Source organism: Bombus fervidus, chromosome 2 (genome assembly GCF_041682495.2).
Source record: "Bombus fervidus isolate BK054 chromosome 2, iyBomFerv1, whole genome shotgun sequence".
NCBI lineage: Eukaryota > Metazoa > Arthropoda > Insecta > Hymenoptera > Apidae > Bombus > Bombus fervidus.
This window is the reverse complement of record NC_091518.1, coordinates 5,454,533-5,475,411: the sequence shown is the minus strand read 5'-3', so window position 1 is coordinate 5,475,411 and position 20,879 is coordinate 5,454,533. Positions and strand designations below refer to the sequence as shown.

Sequence of the window (20,879 nt, the reverse complement as noted above, 5' to 3'; positions counted from 1 at the left end):
GTGTCTCGTGACCGACACCCGCCTTAACAAATAACACGTTGGGTCACGCTGTCAGGGAACGATCGCCCCTTTTAAAATTCAAATGCCGTCACGGTAACATTAATCGGTGCAGCCTAGCCATCGATCGATAGTGTAGTTAGTCCCTGTGACTCGGTTCGATAGACGCTCCCTGAGAGACGGAAATCATATCGGCAAAGTATATGACTGGAAATTTGCTCGGAGGATAAAATAGGAAGCTCGTACCAGGGAGATACGGGCAACTGGTCACGTGATTGAAGTTCTGCGACTGCATCTCTTCCTGGTCAGTCTCACGATGGTAGAAGTAGTTGAAGTTGGAGACGATGACGGGGACAGGCAGGGCGATTGTCAACACACCAGCGATCGCGCACAGAGAGCCCACAATTTTTCCCCAAACTCCGACGGGCCTGAAGCAAAGGCAAACGAAGAGTTTTATACGCGGCCAGCCACTGGCTCGAACGTCGATAGCTTCGTTCCTCGTCTAGAAACTCGGTGCTAGGTGTGGTGTTTCTATCTTGTGTGAGTTTTGCCGTGTCAAGTCGAATGTGGCGCTACTTATGCGGTACTGGAGGCTCCTATAGATATACACGGACCGTCTGCGTGCGTTCTGCCGCGTCGCAAATAGACATTGGCCATGATCGGAAAGAAAAACCACATGAAACCGGCGTACGTTGGTCGAACGCTGCATAACCGCAAAACCGTGTATACTTATAGTGATTCGCGTGTCTAATAAGAAGCGGGCTCTCTAGGCTAGACTAGGGGACTAACGTGACTTTCTAAGAAAAGGCTCTTCTTTCGTGTTCCGATGCACCGTTCCAAACAAGCATCGATGCCATTCCGTTGCTCAAATCCGATCGAATTTTCTAACGGTACGGCATGCAGTTCTCTACGCTTTCGCTCTCATAACAGTCGAGTAAAACACATTGTCTGTAATCGAACTCGAGTTCGAAGATGCGGATAGAGTTTCGCGATCGTTTGCATCGCCTTCGGCCGAGATGCTCGCACCATCTCGTTCTGAGTTTCAACACGGCCGTAATAACACGCGGCTCAGGGACGACTGTAAACCTGTGACTAGAAAATTATCGCGTCGAATCGAAGACGTAAAGAGCCGAGCGACGGTCAGATAGCGTTTCGTCGAATTAAGAGCCGGCCGCTTCGATCTCCTCGTGGTCTTCGAACGTTCCGCATCCTTCGGCAAACCAGCGACGAAACGTAATTTAGAAATTACCGTTCGGCTATTCGATTACCACGCGATAAAGAGAAAAAGAGAAGGAAACGATAGGAAGGAAAAAACGTCCGAGTAGAGTTTTGTTTCGATCGGTGTACGACCTTCGACGACGTTGAAATTCAACATCACGCGTACGCGTCTGTTATGCACACTATCTTTTCTAACGTCAGACAAAAATATTCCAACGAGATACCAATTAATTGTTTGAATGGTAGAACGATAAAAAGCTTTCCTCTCTCAATTACCAGATTATAGAACGTAATGACGCGGTTATTGCCGGCTAATCTATGGCTGCGAAATGATGCATTCTTTGTGGCCGAGTCTAATTGAATAACTGTCGCTATATACGCGAACAATACCGGTTCGAGCTGAAAGGCGGTAAAGAAGAATTCGCCACTCGTCACGCTCATTCACGCTCGCCCGATGAATGCATTTTACCACGAATCTTCCTCTCGTCTTCTCTTTCTTCTCTTTCTCTTCTTTTTTTCTTTCTTTTTTCTCTCTCTCTTTTAAAGCCATCGTACACGAGTCGTTGTTTCAGAGCATGCGAATTCTTCGGACTGCGGCTGTTGCCGCGCCGTCAAACGTCGCGTCGCATAATCGTCGATTGCAATCACGCGGATGCTCGCGTCTCGCGCCAGCTATGTCCATACGGCAGCGACCTCGGTAAGTCCGAGTGTGATCTCTAGTTTTAGTGAGTCATATAATATCATATCGAATTAGTTGCAAAATAACAAATCATTCTTATGCAGGTGTCACTGTACTATGGGCCTTTGTGATCCATGACTGATGGTAGTAGCAGTAATGATAGCGTTGTGAGCGAAAATAGAGACAGAGTACTTCTTAAAAAGAAGCAACACCGTTCACCTTCCCCGGCTGGTAACGATGAAAAGAACATGGAGTATGTTTGGTCGTGGACAGCCATGCAAAAACGTATCGAGAATGTATCGGGAGTAATCCGGGAAATCGGAATTCGGGACAAATGTTAGAAAAGAAATAGAAGAGCTGGAACGTCAGCTCTGCCTTGCCTGATGTCTCTAACTAGAAACTGGAATTGTCGGAGTGCCAATTGTTATGGAAGTCTGGTCAGAGCGTAGAACGTGGTTTCGAGATCGGTTCGGTTTCGAAACGCAGATGGAGCCACGCGTTTCTACCGATATCGATACCTTGGGATGTAAAGCGAGCGCAAGTAGCAACAGGCGAAGGATTTCAATGAGAAACTGCGATCAATCGCGGTAATGGGAAGCGAGAATCGACGTAATGAGACGCGACGTAGCCGAGGGCGGAACATTCGACGATGCAAGTTGGTTGGACGCGAGAAACCAGCTTCGATGTAGAAATGTAGAGGAAGCGAGTGACGCCGGTGTCTCGACAAAGGAGTCCAGCTCGATGCGTGTATCGCAATGGGAAACTAGAACGGGCCTCTTGCGTGTGCCGCGCACAACGATCACTGCTCTTATACCGGGTGCTCTACTCAAATATCAGGATTTTCCTTTGAACATCGTAGTTGCACCTTGACAGGAAGTTGAGCTTACCGATCGAGTTACTTCGTTTTGCTTGCATTCTTCTGCAGATTTGGCAAACACACCGATCCACGTGCAACGTCGTCTTTGATCAAAGTAAAGAATATTTTAGCTGTCGTTTCTACAAATAGTTTTAGGGGCTAAATGCAACCTGCGAAACGTCAAACGCTGTGTATTTATCGCCTTGAACTATAGATGGATGAAGCTTCCAACGAGTTTCTTCTTTTACACAGGTTTCCACGTCGCGTTCATTGCACCTGTGCGGTTATTAGCGACGCGAAAAGAGAGATTTACTAGTTGCATTCCCCTAAATAACGATGTGCCTTTTGAAAAGAAGAAGACACTTGCACCTTTATTTTTATCACACGAATTTAACGTTCCTTTCGCTACGAACGAACCTGAATCTACGAATCTGCGTATATGTTTGATTTAATATTTGATACATTGATAACTTAATATTTGATAAACGACAGTTTATCGGAACGCACGTATCCGCTGTATTCGCTTCAGATACGACAGCTCTGATAAACCTAACGTTGTCAAAAAATGAATAAAAGAAGAAACGATAAACCCTGAAATTGTTAGGTCGGAAATATGTAATTGAATTTCACTCGAACGAGGCAACATCAGCAATGACAATGCTAAATAGGACACCCTGTACGCAGACACGGTATTTATATGCGAGAATAATCAGCAGTCGCTTCGGTTTCGTTCCCATTTGTTGAATTTCAATGGGACAAACGCGCCGGCTACCTCGCCGTCAGCGTCAAAGTACAACTAGCTCAACCTTAGACTGCAACTTGCAAAGAACCGAGCGTACCTAGTCTCTGTAATAGTTGAACAATAGACGTGCCATGTAATCACGATCCTCGGCTCATACGTATTGCTGATATAACCAATGGTCGGACCAATCGCTTGTCCTGGAACGCGTTATACCGATCTCCGCCTCCAGTGTTTCTGGTGAAACCGCCGCGCTACCCTTCGCTGCCGTAGCGCGTTTATCGCTGCGAGATCCGAATCGTCGCGATCTGTCAGCCCTTTGGGCCGAGGGCGTTTCCAAGAAACGAACCGTGCCGGTTGCCCGAGGACACTTATTGATTTACGGCAAGCAATTGCTGAAGAAGCCCCTTCGGTAGCAACACCACAGATCTCGAGTCTCTCTCGACCGGCGCTCTTCAACCTCGAGTGTCTACCGTGAACCACGAAACTACGCTATCGATATCATAATCGTAGGCTGCGTGCGATCCAGTGCGTTGCCATTTGTTTCTTCTATTATTTTTTCTTCTCCGTTTGGTATTCCAAGTACCAAGTGGAAAAGGCAGAGCGGCAAGCAACAATACGGTATACGTGTCGGATGAATTATCGATCTGTATCATCGAAACAGATGCAAATAAAGAGACGGAGCCCTTGGAGGGCTGGTGAATGACACTGCCCCGTGTCAGCAGGTCGTGTTCTATAAAATGTACAAATTCTTTGACGGGCTGAATGGCGAGGAGAATGGAACCGAACGAGCAGGGAAACTGTATCACAGCATTTTCCTCGGATTCTCCGGTATAATCGAGTTTGCAACGTCGCTTTGACTCGCGCGTACCGTCCTTCTCGCATTCTTCAGCCCTCAGTTATTCTTGCAAAGGGTAATTTAAGCGCGCTAAACGCGCCGCTCGCTTCGATCCACAGACGTTTCAACTCGCAGCTGCCGCTTCTCATCTTCTTCTTCCACGAGATCACCCAAAGGTATCGCGAATGGGAAACAGAAATTTCGGCAGAATCCGAGGTGACGAACGAGTCGATCGTCAACTATGTGATAACTAGAAATGGTAACGTCGTGGTGGAGGGAGAGAAAAAGGGAGCGGAGAGCCGGGCGAGCGACTGAATCAGCGCGAACACGCTCGAGGGATGAAGTGTTGAAGTAGAGCGAATGATCGGAAGAGGCTGTATTTTAAGACGATTCTCGAGAAAATGAGACAACGAGATGTTTCCGTGGCTGCGTTGCTCCTGAGACGAAACGTGTTCGTGGGAGAATCTCGAATTCTTCGTTATGATAATACGATGGGAAGAAAACGAACGGGCGACGAGGAGGAAATAGACGATGACGAAGAAAAAGGAGAGAAAAATGACGAAAAATAAGAAAAAACATTGTCGATGTAGGAATAATTGGGGCGGGGGGGGGGGGGGGGAGAATGAAAACATTCCGATTGCATGGAGAGAAGTTAGAGCAGCTGTGAAGAAAAGATGCGGTGGTCAAAATCGAAAAGACTGAAAACTAGCGTGTTCAAGTTTATCAAGCGCCAAGTAGGTTGACAAATTTCAAACGAAAAACTAAGAAAGCGATCAAACAGAGTGAGAGGATTGAAAGGGTAGGACGTGGAATGGAAGGGACGTGCTGTAAGGAAGAAGAAGCTGAGAAGGAATACGTAACAGGGAGAAGAATAAATCGAGTAGTTAAAAGTAGTTAAGTAAAGTATCGGAGGAGAGTAAGTAGTATGTGTTCGTTTGTTTGGCGGGCATTAACTAGAGTCTTAAGTGAAAGTGAGTACATCATACGTCATGTCACCATAGCCCACGGTCGTCATCGTGACAACGGCCCACCAGAACGCGTCCGGAATGGACTTGAAGAACGAATTCTCGGAGCCGGCCTCCGCGAAGTATACCGCCGATGAGAATAGCACCACACCTGCAATGCAAGGAAGAAAACACCGGTTCAGTGGGTTTAACGCCCCCGGTGGCTTTGTACCTCATGTCCCCGTAGCCCACGGTCGTCATCGTGACCACCGCCCACCAGAACGCGTCCGGTATCGATTTGAAGAAGCTGTTTCGCGAGCCCACCTCCGCGAAGTAAACCGCCGACGAGAACAGCACCACACCTGGAACGCACACAAGAGGAACAGACGCTTCAAGACACGCTACTTTGCCGGCCTCTAGCTCTTAGTCCGTTTAGCAGTCCTCTCCATCCGCGTCTACGTCCACTGCCGTGACTCCTTCTCGTGTTCTCGTATCGTCCTCACGACCCTGCATACACGAACTGATCCATCGACCGATCAACCGATGGATCGATTGCCACGCCACGTGCCATTCTCTTCCAACTTTCCTCTTTTTCCGCACGATCGACCAAGATCCACGTCTTTATGGGTCTGCTTCCATTACGTTGATTGGATTTCCAGTCTCCTTGCAGATACGGCACGATCGGCCATCGTTTTTCGTTACCTAGAGATATCTTCACGCAGCCTTCCACCGATTGCAGCAATACACTTTCAAAGGATTCGTCTGTTCCCTCGCTTAAACGTTGGGCGCGAATCTTTCCACACATCCGGGCAACGACTCGTCGAGTGCCAGCGAATCTTTGGCATTCGTGCGATCACGAATATCGAAAACTTACGTAATCGTTTGTCGTCCCTTAACGAAAACCGACACGTTTCTAGAAAAATCGACGAACACGGAGTTTAGAACTCTTCCGGGACCCGAATTACGAATCGATAAGCGAACGAGCCTGTAAATCTGTTGGTGGCAGGCCACCCTCCAAACACACAGAAATCCTCGTCAGCGGAAACTGAAAAACCTCGGAAAATACGCTTCCGGTTTTCGACGAAACGACACTTTTCACCAATACCAGACTACCGTGTTATTTTCGCGGCGACGAGAAGCATCGAAGATTCGGTCGATTAAATTGCAAATTTCTGGCTACCGGTCGGCCCCTCAATTTCACGCTCTTAGAATCCACCGTGCAAATAAACGGCTGTGTCGTTGCTGGGACGCTCGGAAATTGACTAAACTTCCACGGACCACGTAAACACGTTCGACGCGAGGGAACCACTACATCGCCACTGGAAACTTTCCATACGCTTGAAAAAACCACGCATGACTACTTCATTTTGCCTATGACTATCGTGAACCGTTGCTCCATCAAGCATCGATCCCGATCTATCGAAACTGACGTCTGAACGTTCCAGCGACGAAGTATTGGTTGATCGGCAATTAAATGATTGCGAATTTTGTCAATATCGCCTAATGACAAAATCCGCGATCACTTAGTTGCCAACTCAATAGCTACATCTTTTGAAATTGCGGAAAGTGAAAGAATCGTTTAATCGGTAGGTTGCTGCTGCCGAGCTGGTCTCCTATAGAAGTCTAGTAAACGAAGAGACAAAGCAAAGTAACATGCAGAGAATGGTAAAAAGATGGGAAAAAGGAAACTCACCGATGAAGAGGAAAAAGATGAGCAAGCCGAGCTCCCTCATGGAGGCCTTGAGCGTACGACCGAGGATCTGAAGGCCTTTACTGTGCCTGGACAGCTTGAATATCCGGAACACCCTGACCAGCCTGATCACCCTGAGTATCGCTAGGGACATCGCCTGGTTCGTACTCTTGTCCTGCGGGCTTACCGGCGCCTTCGGTACATCAGGCACGTCCTGATCCTCGGCCATCACGGTACCGAGCGTGATAAAATACGGAATGATGGCGATGATATCGATGAAATTCATTACGTCACGGAAGAAGTTCAGTTTATTTGGACAGGCGAGGAAGCGCACCGATAACTCGAACGTGAACCAGATGATACAAATAGTCTCTATTAGGAAGAACGGGTCGGTAATGTCCGGCACTTCGTCCTCCTCGATCTTCGTGCCGTTCGTTGTCGTGTTGAAGACCTTGTAGTGCTTGAATTCCGGCAGGGTCTCCAGGCAGAATATCACGATCGACAGGAGGATCACGATCACGGATATAATGGCGACTACCCGGGCGCCTTGCGAACTTTCCGGGTACTCGAACAACAGCCAAACCTTCCTCTGCAACTCATGCGATGGCAGCGGCTTCTCCTCTTCCTTGATGAACCCCTCGTCCTCCCTGTTCATTTCATCAACATTATCTTTCGCAGTCTGCTCGCTCGCATGTCTAACGTTTACGGGTCCACGCGTAAACGTGATTGTTTAATGGCGCGTCTTTAAGCACAGGCGTACGTCTACTACGTACGTTGCCTCTTGTCTTGCCACGGAAGATGAAACGCACTGAATGAGAACGAACAACTGTCCTCTTTCCTTTTTGTTTTTCTAACCGAAAAGGTAACGAAGTTCGACAAGCGAGACATCTTCGAGCAAAGCTGAACTTGCTTCGAGTATGCGGATCATTCGACAATCTTGCAATTTTGATGTTTTTATTTTGTAATTATTGCGTTTTATCTCGTAGAGAATATATGCGCTATCGTTTAACACTAGAACTACCGATAGTTAACACGAAGATATTTCTACAAAACCAGTAAAAATGACTGGTCTTTAAAAAATACGTAATAATGAAACATTTTTGTATTTATTGAGTTATTACTGCCTTACAGAAGCAATTCCATGTTATGTAGTACATTTTTGGTATTATTAATCCATCTGGGATTATAATCCCTAAACGAGGGTTGACACATTTAGAAAATCGTAGAACCAGTCATTTTGTCTGCTGTGGTATTTCTAGCGATAGTATCTAGCGATCTAGCGATCGATCTGGAATTTTCCTGACAACTGATATCATCATATCGAATGATACACAGTAAAAATTTAAAAAACGTGCGGAAAGTTGTACAATACGAGGAAATTAGTTAATTGGGGTCCGTTAAACAGATTGCAGGACCCTTTTACACCTTGACAAGTATCAGACATTTTGAATGATATTGGTATAAGCAGCCTTGATACAAAATTATTTTCAGTTTGAATACATAAAAAACGAAATAAAATTCATTATATTATTCTTTTAGTTATCATTACGAAAGTCATTACATCATTGCGGAAAAAGATATAACATGAAGTAGGCATTTTAAAATAAAATTGTAAAACCAGCCAATTTGACTATGTGGTAGTCCTAGTGTTAAAAGAGGCATTTCTTTCTTTTTAAGCAAGACACTATTTAATTGGAGAATTTTGGATAACATTTTATTAGGATCACGCTACCTTATGATATATCGTTTACTGGTCTATGAGAATGACGTCGGTTCATACCTGAACTTGTTGGTGGCCAGCTCGCCCAGCTCGTAGAACTTGATTTCCTCGGAGAAGACATCGAGAGGAACGTTGACCGGGCGACGCAGTCTGCCACCGCTCTGGTAGTAGTAAAGTATCGCGTCAAAGGAGGGTCGATTCCGGTCGAAGAAGTACTCGTTGCGAAGCGGATCGAAGTATCGGATCCGCCGATGCGGATCGCCAAGCAGCGTGTCCGGAAATTGGTTCAGCGTACGCAGCTGCGTCTCAAACCGTAGCCCGCTCACCTGTCGAGATCGTCAGAATCGATTATTGGTACAGTGGTACACCGCAGTGTATCACTAACCGTAATCCTCATTCGATCATTCGTGCATTGCTAATTACGACGACGCGCCTTACCTACCAGCTTAACATTTTACCAACCGATAGCCGATTAATCGGTTTTTTTGTCGCCGACATTTACCAACCGAGAGCCTATTAATCGGCTTTTTGCCGCCGACAATCTTTCTCATTATTAGAGCAGTAATTTGTTATTTAGTACTAAGGTACCTTGCTCAGTTGCGTCAGTTGCGTTGCTTTGTAAACTCCCACAGTTTTATAGCAATTTGAAAAACTTACCGTTCGCGATGAACGAAAAGAATAGTATTGAAGAGTCTAAACGGAAACAGAGCCGGCGCCAGGGAGAATCTGCGCCTGAGCTACCAATCGGACGCGCGTATGCTGTCGAACCGCTAGCGGTCGGTAAAGTGCTAACCAGCTTATCGAACTTACCAACCTGTCCATTGTAAATCGCTAGTCTTCTACGCGAAACGAAATCCATCTGATTTTGCTTAAACTTGAATAAAGTTTGAATAAGTTTCACGGTGCATAGCTATTTATAGTAACCCGGAGAGCGATCAGCTCGCGTGGGAGTCTATGTTTGAAGAATGTTAGGAGAGCGGATAGATAGGATGGGTCAGTGAACCTTCTCGGAATAGTTTGCTTCGTTTGACGAGTGGTTGTTTGAAATCGTACAACTTGGAAGCGTCGGACGAGGCGAGCTAGAAACAGCTCGTTAACGCGATTCAAACACCTTCTTCGAGAAGATCTGCAGAGCGTTTGCGGCTGGCCGATACTACCACGATTCAACGATGATCGTGGTTAGCCAGTGTGCGGCAACGTAATGTCAATTACGAAGGGGAAAAGGACAGCTCGGGTGCGGCTGATTTGTTTTGGCTCAAAAATCAACCACTTTCTTTCGATGCTGCTGGCCGCGGCGGAAAACTAATTAACGAAACTAGGCTAATTGCGTGCTGCCATTAGCACGATTAAGAAGAAAAAGAAGAAGTATCGGTTATAACTGTCGCGGCACGACCAGCTTTATCGATAATGTCGGTCGAAAGACCAGCGTCGCTAGTGCACAGCCACACCGCCGCTGTTCGACGATCGCATCTCATCCAAGGATTGGCAACTAAGTGATTGCGGATCTTGTCAATACTACCTAATGACAAAATCCGCATTCACTTAGTTGCCAACCCAATAGTTCTCTTGGCTTCTGGCGAGGCAAAGACGTGTGTCTCGCGGAAATATTGAAATTGAACAAACAGATGTTTCGTTAAATAACGAGTTTTGCTGGTGGAACGAGGGAAACAATCTGCCGTGATTTCCCTTTCATTTCGATAATGAGGATCTTTTGTATCGACTGAGAAATTTACCTGCTTTATCGTTATCGATAGAATCGCGAGTTGCATTTGCGCGGATACACACAGATTCGAGGGAGGAAAGTTGTATAGGCGTAGAGGGTTTAGGCGGGGCATAAAAATCTATTATTTCGAAAGTGCAATTAGTCTTTTTGAAGATGATAGCGTGTGATTGGATTGAAAGGACGGGACCGCGGTGCATCAGGATGACGAGCGGCCCGTCGAGAACAGAAATTGGATTGGATCCGCGAACACACGCGCGTGCATCGTCCACCGACTGCACCGCTCGATATTTAGTCGCGTTATCGAACGTCCGTGAATGGTCACGATTTTTCACGGCGATCGTTTTCTGTGCTCCGCGCGCGTCTCCAATTTACAATTACGTTGCGACGAGAAGGAAACACGACGAGGATGAACAAACGATAAAGATACAGTGCGCAATCTGCTGGTAGTTTAGAGAACAAAGATCGTAGAATACGCGATGAAACAAAGACCAATAGTCGATAAATCGGTTTTCATAATTTCGCACGCGCTGCCAAATCACGTTCGTAACACGCGATAAGGAGACGAGAAATAGGGAAGGAATGGACGAGGCGGTGAACAATCGGTATGGCGAATTTTTCCACCAACGATCGAACGGTTTTACTGTAATTGGCGCAATGCAGTCGTGTCATCCACGAGGACAGATAATTCCGTTCACACAATACGACCTTGGTACTATATTGCCCCTGATTCCAAGACGAACTTGGACGACTGCCAAAATACGGTCTGTAGGTCACTTCGTGTCTTCAGATAATCTTGCCTAGTCGAAAAGAAAAGAAGTATACGGAGGAACGCGCAGCGAGCAAACGGCGCCAGTCGTTGACTGAAAAACGCGTGGAAATCGATCTGAATGCGGCCAGGGCTGGCTGGTTAACGATCACATCGCAACTAACGATATATCCTATTACGACGATTGTTTACTCGGCAAGCGAATCGAGAAACGATTTACATCGTTCTCTTTCGTTCTTTCTTTCTCTTCTACACGTTTATTTCTTTCCTTTGACATATCGCGACAAGTACGCTTCGTTATTCCGGACAATTGCGATCGGATACGGGCGGCGAGATTTTTCTGTCAAACTGAGTTGCAGCTCGTAGCTACGAGGCTATGAATTTCGACTGCAATTATCTGATAAATTGCTGAATGGAAGAAACGTGAAAGGTAACTGGCACCGTTTGTCACTGCACGTTGCAAACACAGCGCAGAAGAAAGCGCGACAAAATTTACATTAATTCGATCGAGTAATTTCGAGTCTTCGAAGTTTCAGCCGCGTCTTCTATACCTCAGCATCGTTTCACAGTTGCTATGATAGTTGACACTTTGACTGCCACGCCGAAATCACGTGTTTCGCTGAGGGCGCCACGGGAGTATTTTTATTATTCAAAACATATAATGGCAAAATAATAATAAATTGATGGTGCAAGACAATTTCTTCCCCAATGGACCGTTTATCTTATTGATGTTCACGGGTGACCACCGTAGCGCCTTGGTGACTGTTGATAGCGACATATTATAACAGGGCTTCGTTTATTTCAACAAACCATTCGCATTTGTTATTTCGTCGTAAGCAAAACGTGCAGAATATATTGTTAGAACGTGTAGAAGATATTAGTAAATATTATTATGATTATTTTTATGATTTCGACGAAATAATCGGCTGAAATGGTAGAGGTTCGGAAAAAAAATTATGCTTCTGATAAACCAATGGTAGTGGTAGATTACAACAGAGGAAATGTGCTGCAGATTTATCAGATCGAATGATAGTATATTCTACACCACATAGAAGAACCCTCGAGTGGTATACAAAATTAGCTTTAGAGTTGTTGTTAAATATATCAATATCAAACGCGATGATACTCTATAAACAAGCAACAAAAACAAAAATCGAGGTATCAGATTTTAGAATGGTACTCGCAACGCACCTTACACAGTGCCATTCACCAGAGCCGTCAAATATACTTATTCGACAAAGATTGCGACAAGAAATGCAGAAGAAAGAAGGGCAAGCGTACCTAGCACGAAAATTTTGCGGAAAGTGCTATAAAAAAATGTTAAACAGTTAGGATGAAAAATTGCTAAGAATCGGATCAAAAAGGTGACCACCTATCGTCCAGATTGTATCGATGAGCCATATTTATGTTTAAAGTGTTTTAACACAGTGCACCGCCAGATGCAACATTTGTCCTCATTTTTTTTATTGATGTTCTAATAAAAATGTTTAATTGTTCAATGGGGCACTTTTTGTTTCAAAGTATCTTCTATTTATCGGTTATACTCAAAATGCCCTAACTGTTAATTTTCATTCAATTTTTACAATTGTAATATACGTGGATCATATATGACCCACGTGGCAGTCAAGGCGTTAATTCGATTGGAAAATGGAAAAGAAACTGGCCAAAAGGTAAATCGTTACTCGACAAGAACGTTCGCCGTCGTTTCTGTCCATCTTTCTTCGTACACTGATATTTCTTTGATCTTGGCGAAGGAAACGCGACAGACGTTCAACACTCGTCGTGGAAACACACTGTAATAGCGCATCCGAGGGAAATCCGAGTGGAATCGAAAGCGAGTGCTATGTGCAGTCGCCACAAGGTGGACAAGAGGCAATAAGAGAGTGACGATGCTCACGTTAATGACGACCCTCTCGCAAAAGTCATGATCGTGCGGTATGGGCTCGAACTGCGTGACGCCTGTGTATTGGGTGTGTGGGTTCGGCCCATCCTCGTCCTGGCTGCTGAGTTTCGGCAGCGATCTGAAAAACAAAGACAGCCGCGTGGTTAAAGTGTCCGCGGATCACGGCCAGCGATAATAAATACATATGTACATACACGAAACACGCAGCTTGTATATAAGACGTACAAACGAAAACTAGGTTGCGCTACCTCTGCTAACAGGCCCTATACCCAGCTATTCTCTTAATGAGCTACTAGACTGGTAAGCCACTAGGTCGACAGTCTAGTAGACTGCGATAGCTTGATAGATCGGTAAAGTGACAGATCGATCAAGAATTAACGCCGATCGAGCTACTCGATCGCTAAAGTGGATCAATGGAATAATACATAGACACACAGACATAGAGAACAGGAAGCCGGTAACATCGGCTATCGATGGCCTACGTTCGTTAATTAGCCGTCTACTACAGTGGAAAATCTAGGGCCAGGGCTAATGCGATTCGACAGATCGCCAACAGAGAGAGAGAAAGAGAGAAAGAGAGAGAGAGAGAGACGCATGGAATTGCAGTGGTGAACGAAGTCCGGACAACTAAGCTCATGGGTTCACGCGATGTTCCAGGGAACGTTGACAGGACGTGGGGAATTTTCCCCCATAAATCGGCCGGATCGTCGAGTTCACCGTCTTTTCTCGAAGGAAATTCGCGTGACCCACGCCGTGGAAGAAAGCTGCAGATTCATTTCGAGCGGAAGTTCGAGGGCCGATTGCCGTGCGACAGGCAACACGCCAGTTGATTACGAAAATCTTAATCAACACTAGCCCATGAGCAATTGAAATAACGAGTGTCAGGCTGCTAGCCAGGAATCCGCGTTACTCGAAAATCATTGTTTTTCAGTCGTTCACTCCAGCACAGGTGTGACGAATGTTCTTTCGCAAGCGAAGTTCCATGTGGCTCGGTTACCTTGTTCAAAGTTAGGTCTCTCTCGAACTTCGAGAACTGCGATCGCGTTTCCTTATTTCGCTGCTTTTGCGGTGATTTTAATCGTTCGATGATACGATGATTCGCAGATGATCATTGATTATACGATTACAAATGATCGTCTGGAAAGTCTTGGTTGGAAATTTGCCTCTTTCCAACGAACTATCTTCCATTCGGGTGAAATGAAAATGTAAAGATTTCGTGAAACTTACGGTTCGATCTACAACTTCGTACGAAATTCTACGTAGCTTTCGTAACATCGAGCAGATCGCACTTGTCTTGTTGCATTCGCACAGCCATCGTAAGAGAATGTTATATGCATCGTTGGGATTAAATTGAAACGAATGTGGCGATTGAAACGATCGAACGTTTCGGAAAAGAATCACCGAGCTTTCGCTGAATTTCCTTTCGGAGGGGGAGCGAGGATGGTGAAGAGACGGCGTCGAGGTGTTGCACGAGCAAAGTGGGAAGGCGCGAGAAGAAACAAAGCGAAAGAAAACGGAAAGTACGAGCGAGATGTGCTATCAAACAGCATCTCCACGTTCCACTTGGCGGGGTCGCGATGGTCCTGGGTCGATTCCCGACATTCTTCTCGTTGTCGCGCACCGCTTTTTCCTTCGAAATGTCTTCTGCTTTAAATCGTTTCGTTGCATTTGAATTCTCCGTTTTTTTCATTGCCACATTCAGGAAACAGCGTCGGTGTTGAACTAACTTGTTTAATTGTTATCGCGTCACGGACGAGTTCTCGAAGACGATGGCGGTGTTCTTATCGCTCGCCACAGGCGAGCATTGTGCTCAGAGACAAATGTTTCTTACTCGCACTACTCGTCGTAGGTCGGCAGCGATTCCGGCGCGAGATAAAGGACAGATTAGCTGAGGAAACGCAACGATTCTCCGAGTAATGAATCGTCTACGGGCATCGCGCCACGCCGAACAAAGGAGAGCTTGGCCGGACGAATTTTCCGGGTTGAAAGCGCTTTGTTAGTTAGCTGTGGTCTCTGCTCGATGCCAGATGCTGTTCGCGGGCCTTTCGTAAATTTCTCCTCAAAGACGCTTTCCTCCAAGTGTTCCACGTTTTCTATCCACGGTATCGCCTAGCTGTCTCCTCATCGAGATCGACGAGAATACTTCTTCGGTGAGGAGATTCCACCAAAATACTCATTTGCACGAATATCGATCCGGTAAGTTTACGCAATTTCCGGTTAACTATCTCGCTGGAACCACAACTATTCCATTAAAATACGATTTTCTTGCCGCTGTCTACGTAACTTCTCGGAACGTAACGTAGCTACGAGTTGAGAGATATGAATTTTACAAAATGAGCCACATGTAACATACGTCGTGTAAAATATAGAAAATATTAATTATCAGGTGAGACGTGTGTAAAGATGTGAACCTATATGTTAGGTTGTCCGGAAAGTGTCTTTCTTTCGCAAACGTGTTTCTTGCAACGATGCACCTTCCTTTCTGCATTTTTTACAAGAAACAATTTCAACTTTTATATAAAACAACTGCAACTTTTACATATAAAAAAGAAACAAATGTATTAGGTTGTCCGGAAAGTGTTTTTCCTTTGAAAACGTGTTTTTTTACAACAATGCACCTTCCTTTCGGCATTTTCTACAAGAAACAACCAACTTTTATGTATAAAAAAAAACAAATGTATTAGGTTTCACGGAAAATATCTTTCCTTTGCAAACGTGTTTTTTACAATAATGCACCTTCCTTTCGGCATTTTCTACAAGAAACAACTTCAGCTTTTATATAAAACAACTTCAACCTTTATATATAAAAAAAACAAATGTATTAGATCGTCCGAAAAGTGTCTTTCTTTTGCAAACGTGCTTTTTGCAACAACACGCCTTCCTTTCGGCATTTTCTACAAGAAAAAACTTCAGTTTTTATATATATATAAAAAAAAACAAATGTATTAAGTTGACCGGAAAGTATCTTTCTTCCTCAAACGTGTTTTTTACAACAATGCAGCTTCATATAAACGTGAAACCAAGTCTGTGAAATGTCACGATGTTTATCTCAACAGAATAAAATGTATCGTACGTAATTCGGCATAAAAGAAAAAACGTTGTGCGTCTATTATTTCCACATAAAACGAAAGAAACTTTTCGGACAATCAATACACTGCGTAGCGTGGATGCTTTCGCGAGTAGATTGAGTAAATTGGCGTCAGACACTCGAGCCTGACACTGCTCTGATTACATGGCAATGATGAGACACAAAACACGAACGTTTCCTCGAATAAAAAAAAGGAAGAGCCTCGTAGCGTCGATCGATGTGACGATACATTCGGCCTGCGGCCGCATCAAAATTTCAATTTTGTCATTTTATTATGTACCACTACGGCCAACTATTTATCAAAATTTATCGATGATGTAAGTGGAGGGAAAACTTGACGCTGCGGTTCCACGCAACACAGAAGAAAATATAGAGCCGCACATGTAACGTACGAATTAGTTCATTGCGATGGATATGGTTTATTCCTAGAGCACCGATGACAGTCGATGCACTCTGTGCAGTCGGAGCGTAACTGAGAATAGCTTGATGTGTCGCAAAAATAGATACGCCGCGCCGCCACGATGCATCCACGAGCACGTGTTTCCTTTCGTTCTTTGGTTACCAGAACCGTCCGAAAAAACATTTAGTCCGTTCACGTCAGCTGATCCTTTGGAAAGCGAAAACCAGTGAATGAACGTTGTGGCGTTGCTTGCAATTTCATTTTCTTATCGAATTACTTCTAATATCGCTACGAACGATTAAAACTGATACGCCGTGTTCGTCGTGCGATCGTAGCTATGTCACTCGATTTGCAGTTACATGAATCCCCCTGTCGACAACGAATTTTCTATTTTCGCGATTCTACACACCTATCAATAGGATTTTTTTTGGAAAGCGCTCCGATCTCAACAGCAAACATGGTAAATTCGCAAAGTAACCGTAGTCGTTTCGACACTGTAAAACATGTTTAGCACGATTCGAAGCACGATGTTCGAAGAATTTTATACTGTACGCTTTTCACGCGATGTAGAGATATATTTTGCTGAAAGGATTAATTCGGATCCGCTCGTTAATACGCAGTGCGTATACGCAGCACAATGGAGACATTCTACCGAGCAGTGGATCAACCGAGACAAAAATAAAAATAAAAATCCAGCTCGGCGAATCATTGTTGGCCGCGTTGTTACAATGCCATTGTTCCTGCCAGACGATCGTCCATAGAAGTCAATTAACAAGCACTCGAAGGGACTGCAATTAATATTCTCAACTTTGATGTTCCCTAATTGAGGGAACAACCGTATTCATGGTCCCCTTTTCCATCCACCGGATCGTATTTCCGTTAAGATGCAGCAACAAGGAAGAGTGCACCGGGTTGAATGAAAACCCATTCGCATTGTCAGCGTCGCGAAGAACAGGTTATTTCCAGTCGTCAATGGGGACGAGTGAGCGAGAGAGAGAAAGAGAAAAGGGGGGGGGGAACTGCGGGGAAAAGGACTCGTTTCGAAGCCCACGTATCCGAAGAGCGACTGAAAATAGCGCATCGCTTCGCGGAAATAACGAGTCGGACGTCTTGTACCGTGACCCAGAAAACATGTGCTCTGTCGTTGTCCAGCGAGCAAAAGCGCGCGTGCAACGACACCACGTCCCACCACGAGAATATGAACGGCGCATCGCTAATTAACAGACACGCACCGTCCTCGTTTCACGATCGACTGCGCGATGCGCATTCTGTCCCCGTGAAAATTGCAGTTTGTTTCTGTTGCCTTCGTACCGCAAAGTTAATCGCACGTTTCCTCGTTTTCCGATCGCGTCCACCCACAACGCACGGTCATCGGAGAGAAAAAAAAATTTAAATGGAATTATACGACGTTGATCAAGCCGCGAGTTAGAAAGTTGGTCGGGGCAAACTATTGGGTTTGGCAACTAAGTGATTTGTCATTAGGTACTAATGACAAAACCCGCAATCACTTAGTTGCCAAACTCAATAGATGTTACACGACGATCCTGCGGATCGAAGACTTTGCAACTGCACGCGTAACGCGCCCTTCCGATCCGTAACGGTGGTTGATCGGCTATCATTTATCCGCGACGAAAGCAGAAACTACGTAATGTAGATGAGCAGGTCGTGAAAACAGGCGTCAGTGGCGAAACATCTGGCAAAACGTTGCAGGTATATTTCAAGTGGACAAGCCTCGCATCCGGAAGCCTCGGCATTAATAGAAACACAGCTCGTGAAAATCGAAAGAGCACGGAACGTTGGCAAGTTTGTTTTATTTTCTGTAGCATTGTTGTGTTTCGAAATGCGATATGTTTGCGTACGATTGGATCCTGCTCGGCTGGAGGAAATCTAGCTAGTTTCACTAGGTGGATTTAAAGCTTCTAAATGTCGAGACGTCACTCGGGGTCCTCGCCTTTTATATTTTCGTCCGTTTACTCGGATACGTGTGACTGGATAGAACCGTTTTTAGACGCAACTCGTCGTACGAACGAGGTGCGATCGGTTGGTCAGAAATAGCACGATATTTAACGAGCGAAGCTTCGCGTGTTTGTTGACGTGTGTTTTGTATTTGAAAGGCAGGGCACGCGGTATAACCGCCAAGGTGCCATAAACGTTTCTATCTTCGAAACTGAAAGGAAAACATCGTTCCGAAGATACACGATCGATAAAGAGTTACTTTTCGCAACAATTCGCACCGCGAAATTAAACAAACAACACGACGCAGCCATCCCGAACGCGGCTACGCTTTGTTCTCGAAATTACATCGAACGTCTGTCTGAAAGATTCTGAAACGTGGCAGCTCTAGAGCTGTCATTTAAAATGACACGATGGCCGATGGAAAAATTAAATTACAGCTGAGCGGATTTGCGATAGTTTCGATGTTCTTTGAGATTCCGAAGTCCTATCAGTTTCTTACTTCGCACTCATACTCCACACCATCGATCGAACAAACACTTAATTAGATGTTGCACTACACGTAACTACGCGATCTCGCCAACGCCAACGAAAGATTGACCGCGGTCAGTCGATCGGAAATACGGTCGAATTGCCCTTGATCCTCTCCACCATACACGAATACTATTTCAAAATTACGAGCGGAGTAGTATCTTTCGGAATAGGCCAACTATCGAGGCGAGTAACGATTCTGTTCGTTAGCCTAACCGGGGCAAAAGTCGCGTGATAAAGAAATCGAATACACGCGGCTTACGATCCTCCTAACTGCCATATGTTTTACATAGATGGTTGCATATCGTTTTGGCCTGTTACATCGGCCAATTCTCTTCCATCGCTTCTGCTTGAGAGTTCGATGGTGAGGCGACAACAGGGCCAAGTTAATCCATGGAGATTCTGCTTTTGCCAACTGATATTCTACTTTTTGTTCCAGACGCTGGAATCAGTGGGCGAATCAGTAATGACCCCACGGCAGCGTGTAGGATTACGTGGAACACGGGTCTGTTGGCATCCGGCGAAATGAGAAACGACGAAAGTCTGGATTCTTCTTACACGGCTTTTATCAACGAGCATCGTAGCGAAACAGAGAATCGGCTTCTCATATTTGTCCGACTTTCTGCAGCTTTTTGTCCGACGTAATAACGTTACAACGTGGGCTTTCTTTACTCGCCGTGGAAACCAGTACGATTGTTAGGCTACAAATGCCTCAGCAAACCATCGACTGTGAGATACCTGAAAGCGCCTTCTTTCCACGGAAGCGTAGTTTCGTTTCAGGCCTGTTGAAGAACTAAGAAGAAATTCTCCGAGCAAACCAATGTCGCTCCGATTTCATTTATTGGGTTGACAACTAAGTGATTGCGGATTTTCTCATTAGGTGGTAATGACAAAATCCGCAATCACTTAGTTGCCAACCTAATAGTATACACGTGCGTACACTCTGATTTTATGGAAATCAGCCGACAGGTTTCCTATGAAAACCGACGAGACATTCACGAGAGTCGCAATTCGGACACAGTTTGGCATAGGTCGAGCGAAAAAATTCTAAAAACCAGCCTCGATAACCATTGGCCTAGCTTCTATTGCAAAACTACAGCGCATTTATGAAATTGCACGTGTCACCCATATTTGGGTGACGGGGAGTTTTGAGGGGGTGTGTCACCCATATTCGGGTAACGCTTATTTGACTACTTGCGAAGATCGTCGTAGGTATTTGAGAAGATATTCCACAGGAAGTAACAAAACTATTGAATTATTATAAAAGTAATACGAAAATGTTTTATTAAGAAAATTATCTAGAATGAAAAACTTTAAAGAAGAAAGAACTCGTCCCGTGAAAACGCAAGTTCCCAAGCTTTCTCCGAGCGAATCCGCGTACTTGCAGACGGAGGCCGCAAATAGAATTATCTTGCGGCTGAAGGTGATGGTCGGCTCAGTTATTATCAATTACACGCTGACACGTCTGACGTTTGTCTTCTGCCAGTGACTGCAGTCCGCCTTAATAGGCATCGAACGTCACCATTACACAACGTACAGAGTATCAGGAATATTGTCGAGTCGCTGTAAATTGGACAGTGATAGGCAAAATTGGTGGCGTTGGACCGCGAGTGCCGACTGTGCCGCAGGATATTTTCCTAGGACGCCTGTCGGTGAAGATATCCGGGTGGGAGGGAAACGACGAGCAACAGAGACATCGACTGACGAAGAAGATTAATCGTTTTAGTGGCAGGGGTTTTTAAGAACTCGTGTCGGATTGTGCCATGCAGCGCGATAGCGCTTCGTTCATTTATTTGCGAGAAATGTCGATCGACACTATCGCACTGCTCTTTTT

At 45.2% G+C, this 20,879-nt stretch overlaps 1 protein-coding gene and 1 long non-coding RNA gene across 16 annotated transcripts in view; one reads left to right on the top strand and one right to left on the bottom strand.

Moving 5' to 3' along the window:
• Shaker (potassium voltage-gated channel protein Shaker) overlaps window positions 1-20,879 on the bottom strand; it is a 185,314-nt gene that overhangs the window by 4,694 nt on the left and 159,741 nt on the right. For 11 of the 15 annotated variants that reach the window (XM_072022404.1, XM_072022403.1, XM_072022405.1 and 8 more), the window contains 5 exons: window positions 13,068-13,191; window positions 8,742-9,007; window positions 6,965-7,608; window positions 5,314-5,443; window positions 244-425 (listed from right to left, as the gene is read on the bottom strand). In XM_072022404.1, coding sequence (XP_071878505.1) covers window positions 244-425; window positions 5,314-5,443; window positions 6,965-7,608; window positions 8,742-9,007; window positions 13,068-13,191 — 1,346 coding nt within the window. Of the gene's footprint in view, window positions 1-243; window positions 426-5,306; window positions 5,444-5,503; window positions 5,634-6,964; window positions 7,609-8,741; window positions 9,008-13,067; window positions 13,192-20,879 lie in introns of all 15 variants that reach the window. The other 4 variants (XM_072022406.1, XM_072022412.1, XR_011803182.1 and 1 more) reach the window with 3 other exon arrangements.
• On the top strand, window positions 425-2,080 carry LOC139998124 (uncharacterized). Its single transcript, XR_011803187.1, has 3 exons — window positions 425-537; window positions 1,788-1,912; window positions 1,999-2,080. It is a non-coding gene; the product is annotated as an uncharacterized lncRNA (long non-coding RNA).